The following is an 11,021-nucleotide window of genomic DNA, read 5'->3' as shown; positions in this document are numbered from 1 at the left end:
ACTAAGGAGATGATTGTGGACTTCAGGAAACAGCAGAGGGAACACCCCCCTATCCACATCGATGGAACAGTAGTGGAGAGGGTAGCAAGTTTTAAGTTCCTCGGCATACACATCACAAACAAACTGAATTGGTCCACCCACCTCAACCTCAGGAGGCTGAAGAAATTCAGCTTGTCACCAAAAGCACTCACAAACTTCTACAGATGCACAATCGAGAGCATCCTGTCGGGCTGTATCACCGCCTGGTACGGCAACAACCGTAAGGCTCTCCAGAGTGTAGTGAGGTCTGCACAACGCATCACCGGGGGCAAACTACCTGCCCTCCAGGACACCTACACCACCCGATGTTACAGGAAGGCCATAAAGATCATCAAGGACAACAACCACCCGAGCCACTGCCTGTTCACCCCGCTATCATCCAGAAGGCGAGGTCAGTACAGGTGCATCAAAGCTGGGACAGAGAGACTGAAAAACACCTTCTATCTCAAGGCCATCAGACTGTTAAACAGCCACCACTAACATTGAGTGGCTGCTGCCAACACACTGACTCAACTCCAGCCACTTTAATAATGGGAATTGATGGGAAATTATGTAAAATATATCACTAGCCACTTTAAACAATGCTACCTAATATAATGTTTACATACCCTACATTATTCATCTCATATGTATACGTATATACTGTACTCTATATCATCTACTGCATCTTTATGTAATACATGTATCACTAGCCACTTTAACTATGCCACTTTGTTTACATACTCATCTCATATGTATATACTGTACTCGATACCATCTACTGTATCTTGCTTATGCCGCTCTGTACCATCACTCATTCACATATCTTTATGTACATATTCTTTATCCCCTTACACTTGTGTGTATAAGACAGTAGTTTTGGGATTGTTAGTTGGATTACTTGTTGGTTATTACTGCATTGTCGGAACTAGAAGCACAAGCATTTCGCTACACTCGCATTAACATCTGCTAACCATGTGTATGTGACAAATAAAATTTGATTTGATTTGATCTCCCCCGTCTCCATGGTCAGGCTTCTCACCAACCTCTTCATTATCATTCAGGGGATGCGCTGTTGTAAGTTAACTGGTAAACTGCCTTTAAACTCTTCCGCTGTCTTTCCAGAGGTCAGCATCCCGGAGTTGCCTCTTCACTGTTGACGTTGAGACTGGTGTTTTGCGGGGACTATTTAATGAAGCTGCCAGTCAAGGACTTGTGAGGCATCTGTTTCTCAAACTAGACACTCTAATGTACTTGTCTTCTTGCTCAGTTGTGCACAGGGGCCTCGCACTCCACTTTCTATTCTGGTTAGAGACAGTTTGCGCTGTTCTGTGAAGGGAGTAGTACACAGTGTTGTACCTGATCTTCAGTTTCTTGGCAATTTCTCACATGGAATAGCCTTCATTTCTCAGAACAAGAACAGAGTGAAGAGTTTCAGAAGAAAGATCTTTTGTGCCTGTAATCAAACCCACAAATGCTGATGCTCCAGATACTCAACTAGTCTAAGGAAGGCCAGTTTTATTGCTTCTTGAATCAGAACAACAGTTTTCAGGTGTGCTAACATAATTGCAAAAGGGTTTTCTACTTATCAATTCACCTTATAAAATGATAAACTTGGATTAACTAACACAACGTGCCTTTGGAACAAAGGAGTGATGGTTGCTGATAATGGGCCTCTGTACACCTATGTAGATAGTCCATAAAAATAAAAAGCAGTTTCCAGCTACAATAGACATTTACAACATTAACAATGTCTACACTAATTCTGATCAATTTGATGTTATTTTAATAAACAAAAAAATGTGCTTTTCTTCTAAGCAAGGACATTTAAGTGACCCCAAACTTTTGAATGGTAGTGTATACCAGGAGATGTGCCAGGCCAGTCTGTTGACTCATCCAGCTGGTTTGAGAATTGAGTACGCCTACGAGGCTGAGCTGGCCAGCACTTCTATTTCTCAGGGAGTCCATTTATACACCTCCCCTGCTTTTAACTTACTATTTATAAATCAGCCATTGCTTTAAAACCATCCTAGCGCCGTAAAGGTTCCATTATAAGACTTCAAACTCACTATTAAAGGGAAACTCCAGTCTCACTTGAATAACATCTAGCCTAGTTTAAATCTGGTGTTTCTAAGGTCAGTTCTCTGAACAGGAAATAAGGCCTAAACTGGCTAGCCCTTCCCTGAATAATACCTCAGAGGATATAGATTGCACAAGTTTCTGACCTTCATCACGTCGCTCTAAGCCAGACAGAGGGTGTTAGATGTTCAGGGTTGGCTCAGTGCCATTGTCACCCATGACAGTATGTAGCATTTGGCAGTGTCAATTAGCCTGGTCCTCAGATGACCAGACAGATTTTTTGCGAAATAACTGAGTTCTAAGACTTATTTGCAAATAATGATCAACATAACATTAATGTGTAGGACATTTACTGTATTACAGAGAAGAATATCAGGTATATTTTGCTCCAGAGAAGTAGCTCATTTTTCCCTCGTTGGTGCAGACGCTAGCCTAGCATCTAACTAAAGTTAGCTAGATTTCAAGCTAGCCAGGTTTCCTTAGCAGCTTGAGGAGTAAGAGTAGCCTACGTTACTTCCATGACCAAAGCTGGTGGGAGTACCGTTAAGGGCAGTGGTGTTTCGCTATCACAGGTGAAGGTTCTTTTAAAAGAACAAAAAGAGTTCTACAACAGTTGTTACGAGAAATACACTACATGACCAAAAGTACATAGACACACACTTGGCAAACATCTCATTCCAAAATCATGGGCATTAATATGGAGTTGGTCCCCCCTTTGCTGCTATAACAGCCTTCACTCTTCTGGGGTGGCTTTCCACTAGATGTTGGAACATTGCTGCTGGGACTTGCTTCCATTCAGACACAATAGCATTAGGGAGGTCGGGCACTGATATCAGGCGATTAGGCCTGGCTCGCAGTTGATGTTCCAATTCATCCCAATGGTGTTTGATGGGGTTGAGGTCAGGGCTCTGTGCAGGCCAGTCAAGTTCTTCCAAACCGATCTCGACAAACCATTTCTGTATGGACCTCGCTTTGTGACTGGGGGCATTGTCATGCTGAAACAGAAAAGGGCCTTCCCCAAACTGTTGCCACAAAGTTGGAAGCACAGTATTGTCTAGAATGTCATTGTATGCTGTAGCGTTAAGATTTCCCTTCACTGGAACTAAGGGGCCTAGCCCAAACCATGAAAAACAGCCCAGACCATTATTCCTCCCTCACCAAACTTTACAGTTGGCATTGGGACGGGAAACATTTTCCTGGCATCTTCCGAACTCGGTAGAGTGTTGCAGCAGAGGACAGACAATTTTTACATACTACAGCACTCGGTGAACCCATTCTGCGAGCTTGTGTGGCCTACAACTTAGCGGCTGAGCAGTTGTTGCTCCTAGAAGTTTCCACTTTACAATAACAGCACTTACAGTTGAGCAGGGCAGCTCTAGTAGGGCAGACATTTTACAAACTGACTTGTTGGAAAGGTGGCATCCTATGATGGTGCCACATTGAAAGTCACTGAGCTCTTCAGTAAGGCCATTCTACTGCCAATGCTTGTCTATGGAGATTGCATGGCTATCTGCTCGATTTAACACACCTTTCAGCAAAAGGTGTGGCTGAAATAGCCGAACCCACTAATTTTAAGGGATGTCCACATACTTGCGTGCGTGTATATTGGCTCTGCCATTAGCTATCTTGATGCAGTGACATTTTTATAAACATTTTTAAGCTGGGGTAGTCCCAGTCCCTATGTAAACAGACATTGATTTCACATAGGCCTAACTAACGAAAAGGCTATACTTTGAAGTGTGGTCCGCTGTCAAAGTAGCCAACTTGGCTGCCGAGTCACCACAGTGGTACCAAAGTTTTTATAAGTAGCCCAAGATAGACCAGAGCCTGTCGTTTCCAATGGGAGTAAATTAATTATAGTGGGCAGAATAAACAAGGTGGGCAGAGCCAAGCACGAGCTAGTAAGATCGTTCTGGCATTTATTTGCATATTTCTATTAGGGAACACCTACTCTGAAGTGCCTTGTGCAGCAACTCAATTCGCCCTTGCACTCCTAAACAGCGAAATGTATAGAACTTTAGCAAGGGTAATGTCTACAAAACGCAGTCCACTCTGTTACAGATTATAGTTTAGAGAACAGAAAACTGTATGGAGATCAAATGTTTCATAAATGAGAAAATGTGCAGAATGTCAGCCAAAATCCATCTCGCTCAATCTTCTCCCACTGCAGGCCACTGTGATTCCTCGCATCACCATATTCAGTTGTAAGGGAAAACGCAAACCGGATGCTTTAGATTTTAACATCCGGTGAAATATCTGGCTCATTGTTCCATCTGCGGTGGTAACACAGATAGAATAATGATTCAAAGATTTTGGGGGTGTTACCGGCGTTAGCTAGCTAGTAAGGTTAGCTTGGTGTGCTTGACTAGCTAACGTAAACAATTTGTTTAACTATGAAGTTGTAAACCATGTGTCAAATAACATGCCAAATATTTAACTACATAAAGTTAGCTATGTGTCTAGCTAAAATGATGTGATGGCTAGCTAACGTTAGATAGTGGACTCTTTGCTATGGAAAATGGCTGGCTAACAGTTAACTAGCCAGATGTCAACGACGAGGCCTTCACAAAGGACAGTAAAATAAAGTTGACCCAGCGATTTTACAAATCAACATTTACCATGAGAGAAGTTCCCCTTCTCATTTTTACAATGACGGCTACCACAGCGGTATCCGCCATCGCCCCCGAAATATTCCACTAATGTGTAGGACCTACCCGCTGACATTTCCGACAATAGATTTGCAGCAAACCACCCGGCGTTTTTAGGAGCGACCAAGCGAGCTGAGCGTGAACACCATAGAAGACCGAAATGATTACAAAGATGGAAAGGCCTATTGCACCCGTCTCCTAATGTGGCAATGCACCTTTGGATTATAATAAACATATTACAGTATGGATAAATTATAGTACTCGGTCTCTACTTTTGTTTGACGTTCTAAATCAATAGAGTTCCGAGATTCATGTTCAATTATTCCATTTTCCACAAAGAGGAAAAACCCATAGTGGTTTATTGTATATGTACAGTAACAGAAATATGTAAATGCAGTATATGAGGATATTCCAAGACGGAACCTGAAAACTGTTTACTTGAACAAAGAGTATTATACATCAGAGCCCATCATTCAGAATTATTTAAAACAAAATATGACTGTGAGAGTAAAACAGGTGGGGGGCAGACAGGGATGTTTGTGAAGTCCAGTTTTCCAACTAACCTTTTTCAAACCTGTTTTGAGCAATGTTTTCCTCGGGACCAAACACCAAGTGTGCAACTCTATTGTCCGGACCTAGTAAATAGTCTAACTGTATTTGCATAACAATGGAATTCAATCTAAAGGGAGCATGAGGTTGACATGTGCTCAGTGTCATAGGGGCAGATAGAACAGTTTGTGCTGACATGATAACTCACGTGATTTTAATAACAATGCTCTATCCTTTTTCTCTGACACATAAAAGGCTCTGGGATGAGGACAGGCCTGTCCTGTTGACCTCCACAGTCATGATGGGTAAGGTAAGCAGAACATATAATTTTCCAAAGAAAAAAACATTACAGACCGCCTTTTCAAGTCTATTGCCGTTCCATTTCAGATTTAGTCATGAGTTTTGTCTGAAATCATAATTGTAGGATTTTTTTTTGCCTGGTTCTAGATCTGATTGTGCTGTATAACCAACTCCTGTGGCCATTGTTTGGCATGACATCGACAGTGACAATAGGTGTTGGTGAGACGGCACATTCAGATCTGGGACCAAGGCTCGGAAAATAGGTGTTCTCCTATCCTTTGTGCCATTCTCAAATATATTTGCAGAGTCAATTTCATGTGTAAATCCAAACACAGGGGTGTTTTTCACCCAGAAAGAAGGTTCTAAGCTAGTTTGATTAAAATGTAGAGATGTGCTTCTGCCTGTATTCCCATTAACTTTAGAAGCTCTCTGTTCAGATCATCTTCTACGAGGGCAGGAATTTTGAGGGACGCCACTATGAGTGCAGTGGTGACTGCACTGACATGCACTCCCACTTCTCCCGATGTAACTCCATTCGAGTGGACAGTGGGTGCTGGATGGCCTATGAGAAGCCTAACTTTTCTGGGTACCAGTACATGCTGACAAGGGGGAGGTACGCTGACCACCATCGCTGGTCCGGCTTCAACGACTGCATCCGCTCCTGTCGCATAATCCCAGCTGTAAGAACAGCTATATCTTCACCGTCATGACACAACACAAACAAAAGCTCTTGAATCTGTTTTACCTTTGTAAACATTTATAACAGCTGGTATAAGTTTGACATGGTTATAGGCAATTGACTTGACACAAACCAGTATTTAGGAATGTTTGTAGGAGGTATGCCTAGTTTTTATGAAAGTTTTTTTGCGAGCCCTACCCAACATTGCAGGAGATGTCTTTCAGGTGGAAGCTGTCAGATGTTCTCAGATTCAAGATTCCCATAAGCTTACATCAGCTGTCATGACTGTTTACAACAGCTGTTACTTAATTAATTATGACAATATTCTGTGTAGCTAGGGAGTTCATGTGAAGTTTCCCAAACTTTCCAAGCCTTCATACATCATTCAGGCCTAAAAGTCTGACATTGAAAAAACATATTTCAGTTCTATGAAGTGAATAGATTTTCTCCTTGCACAGTACAATGGAAACTACAGGATGAAGATCTTTGAGAGATCAGACTTTGGGGGAAAGATGATGGAGCTGAGCGACGACTGCCCCAACCTGCAGGACCGCTTCCACCGGAGAGACATTTCCTCCTGCAATGTTATGGAGGGCTACTGGATCCTCCACGAGCACCCAAACTACAGGGGCCATCAGTACTTCCTGCGCCCTGGCGAGTACAACAAGCATAGCGACTGGGGCAGCATGAGCTCTACCATTGGCTCAGTGCGTCGCGTCACAGAGCTGAAGCAAAACAACCAATAAAGCGGTCTCTAGATCGCTCTGTCTAGCCAGGCTAGATCTGTCTGACAGCCTGCAGAAGTCTATACATATGTAGAGGGGATGCCAACATGAGTCAATCTCAGAATATGGTTGATATCAGGGAATAAGGAGATTGTCCTTTAGTAATTAGACCACTTACTGAGAATATGGCTGGGCTGAAGAAAGCAAGCAGTGGATTGGAATCCTGGTGTAGATTTGTATACAAGAACATTTAAAAGGGCTTTATGCAGACAGTCGTCAATTTATACATACCATTTCCTCACATTGAATAATAAACCAGTGGACTGAAGGGACAGTATATTTAATTGTGTCACTAATGCAGCATGCAGCAGCAAAGACAGTTGCAATTTCTTCCAACTGAGCCTGCTTAAATTGTGTTTTTTAAAACATTCTGACCTATACCGAAACACGTGAACTTCATGTGTCTATGACAAAGTAACTTTGTTAACTTGTCAATGTAGCACTGTTTGGAATATAACAAAATCTTACCAGTTGATGTATGTGGTGTGAGACAATACAATGTTGGTGTGTTGACGTTCACTACAAGTAAATCAAGTTTGAGCAATCAGGTATCAATCACAATAATTATTCATATCAACAAAAAAAATTCTCTTTCACCGTGATTGTGAAACAAATGTGATTGAGAACCTAACTGTACATCATATTTATTATTCAAAGAATCTGTGGCATGAGGAACCAAAGATAACAAACTTTCACTATGGACCTGTACTGACACCAAACATGTGACCATAAACATGAAAAACAGAAGGGGGAAAAAAGTTGATACATAAAAATCAAATCAAATAGGGCCAGTAACCAATCATGATTACAAATTATTTTACCATAAACATTTATGAGTGGAGGGGGAGGCACAAATTGCACAAAATGTCCAACCTCTGTGGTCACTATACAAAACATTCTGCCAAGACCTAGTGCAGGGGATTGTCAGACACACACGGCGAATGAATGGATATATACATTGAACAAAAATATAAAACGGGGCATGTAAACTGTTGGTCCCCTGTTTCATGAGCTGAAATAAAAACTCCCAGAAATGTTCCATACACACAAAAAGCTTATTTCTCTCAAATTGTGCACACATTTGTTTACATCCCTGTTAGTGAGCGTTGCACCCATGACAATATAATCCATCCTCCTGACAGGTGAGGCATATGAAGAAGCTGATTAAACAGCACGATCATTACACAGGTGCACCTTGTGCTGGGGAAAATAAGGCCACCGCTACAGAGGTCTCAAGTTGAGGGAATGTGCAATTCGCATGGCTGCTATTCTTCACTCTGCAGTCCAACTACAGTCCCTGGTTCGAATCCAGGCTGCATCACACCCGGTCGTGATTGGGAGCCCCATAGGGCGGCGAACAATTGGCCCCGCGTCGTCCGGGTTTGGCCGTCATTGTAAATATGAATTTGTTCTTAACTGACTTCCCTAGTTAAATAAAAATTTTCAAATTCTAATAAATAAAAAGTACAATCATAAAAACCATCAAATGCTTTGAGGAAACTGGTTCTCATGAGGACTGCAACAGGAAAGGAAGGTCCAGAGTTACCTCTGCTGGAGAGGATAAGTTCCTTCGAGTTACCAGCCTCAGAAATTGCAGCCCAAATACCAAATAAATGCATCACAGAATTGAAGTAACAGACACCTCAACTGTTCAGAGGAGACTGCATGAATCAGGCCTTCATGGTTGAATTTCTGCAAAGAAACACCTACTAAAAGGACACCAATAAGAAGAGACTTGCTTGGGCCAAGAAACATGCAATGGACATTAGACCGGTGGAAATCTGTCCTTTGGTCTGATTAGTACAAATGAGGTTTTTGGTTCCAACCGCTGTGTCTCGAGACAGAGTAGGTGAACGGATGATCTCCGTATGTGTGATGGTGCTTTGCTGGTGACACAGTCAGTGAATTATTTAGAAATTGAGGCACACTTAACCAGCATGGCTACCACAGTATTCTGCAGCAATATTCCATCCCATCTGGTTTGCGCTTAGTGGGACTATCATTTGTTTTTCAACACGACAATGACCCAACACACCTCCAGGCTAAGTAAGGGTTATTTGACCAAGAAAGAGAGTGATGGAGTGCTGCATCAGATGACCTGACCTCCACAATCACCCGACCTCAACCCAAATGAGATGGTTTGGGAGGAGTTAGACCGCAGAGTGAAGGAAAAACAGCCAACATGTGCTCAGCATGTGGGAACTCCTTCAAGACTGTTGGAAAAGCATTCCTCATGAAGCTGGTTGAGAGAATGCCATGAGTATGCAAAGCTGTCATCAAGGCAAAGGGTGGCTAATTTGAAGAATCTAAAATATATTTAGATTAGTTTAACTTTTTTTTTTTATTACTACATGATTCCATGTGTGTTAGTATTGAGGTCTTCCCAATTATTATACAATGTAGAAAATAGTAAAAATAAAGAAAAACCCTGGAATTATTAGGTCTGTCCAAACTTTTGACTGGTACTGCCTGCATGTACAGTTGAAGTTGGAAGTTTACATAACCTAGTTTCAATGACTCCAACCTAGGTGTTTCAACCACTCCACAAATATCTTGTTAACAAACTATAGTTTTGGCAAGTCGGTTAGGACATCTACTTTGTGCATAACAAGTCATTTTTCACTTATAATTCATTGTATCACAATTCCAGTGGGTCAGAAGTTTACATACAGTAAGTTGACTGTGCCTTTAAACAGCTTGGAAAGTCCAGACAATTATGTAAAGGCTTTAAAAGCTTCTAATATGTTAATTTACATCATTTATGTCAATTTGAGTACCTGTGGATGTATTTCAAGGTCTACCTTCAAACTCAGTGCCTCTTCGCTTGACATCATGGAAAAATCAGAAGAAGTCATGGTTCATCCTTGGGAGCAATTTCCAAATACCTGAAAGTACCACGTCCATCTGTACAAACAATAGTACGCAAGTGTAAACACCACGGGACCACGGCAACTGCACATGGGGACAAAGATTGTACTTTTTGGAGAAATGTCCTGGGGTCCGATGAAACAAAAATTCAACTGTTTGGCCATAATGACCATAGATATGTTTGGAGGAAAAAGGGGGAGGCTTGCAACCCGAAGAATACCATCCCAACCGTGAAGCACGGGGGTGGCAGCATCATGTTGTGGGGGTGCTTTGCTGCAGGAAGGGCTGGTGAACTTCACACATTTGATGAAATCACGAGGAATGGAAAATGATGTGGATATATCAAAGAAACATCTCAAGACATCAGTCAGGAAGTTAAAGCTTGGTCGCAAATGGGTCTTCCAAATGGACAATGACCCCAAGCATACTTCCAAAGTTGTGGAAAAATGGCTTAAGGACAACAAATTCAAGGTATTGGAGTGGACATCACAAAGCCCTGACCTCAATCCCATATAACATTTGTGGGTAGAACTGAAAAGGCGTGGATGAGCAAGGAGGCCTACAAACCTGACTCAGTTACATCAGCTCTGTCAGGAGGAATAGGCCAAAATAGCTTGTGAAAGGGTACCCGAAACATTTGACCTAAGTTCAACAATTTAAAGGCAATGCTACCAAATACTAATTGAGTGCATGTAAACTTCTGACCCACTGGGAATGTGAAAAAATGAATCCTTCTCTCTACAATTATTCTGACATTTCACATTCTTAAAATAAAGTGGTGATCCTAACTGACCTAAGACAGGATTATATGTCAGAAATTGTGAAAAACTGAGTTTAAATGTATTGGGCTAAGGTGTATGTAAACTTCCGGCTTCAACTGTATGTATATTTTCACACACACACTACATGACCAAAAGTAAGTGGACAACTGCTCGTTGAACATCTCATTCCATAAGCATAGGCACTAATATGGAGTTGGTCTCCCCTTATGCTGCTGTAACTGCCTCCACTCTTCTGGCAAGGCTTTCCACTAGATGTTGGAACATTGCTGCAGGGATTTGCTTCAATTCAGCCACAATAGCAATAGGGAGGTCG

At 41.9% G+C, this 11,021-nt stretch overlaps 1 protein-coding gene across 2 annotated transcripts; it reads left to right on the top strand.

Moving 5' to 3' along the window:
• Positions 1–5,288: 5,288 nt before the first annotated feature.
• Positions 5,289–7,939, top strand: LOC112223891 (gamma-crystallin S-1-like). 2 transcript variants are annotated; one of them, XM_024387202.2, is made up of 3 exons: positions 5,289–5,604; positions 6,032–6,274; positions 6,732–7,939. In XM_024387202.2, the coding sequence occupies exons 1-3, from the start codon at positions 5,491–5,493 to the stop codon at positions 7,017–7,019; spliced, it is 645 nt and encodes a 214-aa protein (XP_024242970.1). In that variant the 5' UTR covers positions 5,289–5,490; the 3' UTR covers positions 7,020–7,939. The 2 variants fall into 2 exon arrangements, with proteins under 2 accessions (XP_024242970.1, XP_024242969.2); XM_024387201.2 differs by having other exon boundaries at positions 5,588–5,604; positions 6,017–6,274.
• Positions 7,940–11,021: the final 3,082 nt, after the last annotated feature.

The sequence above is a fragment of the Oncorhynchus tshawytscha genome, linkage group LG24 (genome assembly GCF_018296145.1).
Source record: "Oncorhynchus tshawytscha isolate Ot180627B linkage group LG24, Otsh_v2.0, whole genome shotgun sequence".
Taxonomy (NCBI): domain Eukaryota; kingdom Metazoa; phylum Chordata; class Actinopteri; order Salmoniformes; family Salmonidae; genus Oncorhynchus; species Oncorhynchus tshawytscha.
Note: the sequence above shows the minus strand (reverse complement) of the source record. Positions and strands in the feature narration are given on the sequence as shown.

What these genes read in the sequence shown, in the direction of transcription:
- LOC112223891 (XM_024387202.2), top strand. Translation starts at nt 5,491, where the DNA reads ATGATAACTCACGTGATTTTAATAACAATGCTCTATCCTTTTTCTCTG. An exon ending in CCACAGTCATGATGGGTAAG is followed by an intron (nt 5,605 to 6,031) that starts GTAAGCAGAACA and finishes CTCTCTGTTCAG; the next exon opens with ATCATCTTCTACGAGGGCAG. An exon ending in CCTGTCGCATAATCCCAGCT is followed by an intron (nt 6,275 to 6,731) that starts GTAAGAACAGCT and finishes CTCCTTGCACAG; the next exon opens with TACAATGGAAACTACAGGAT.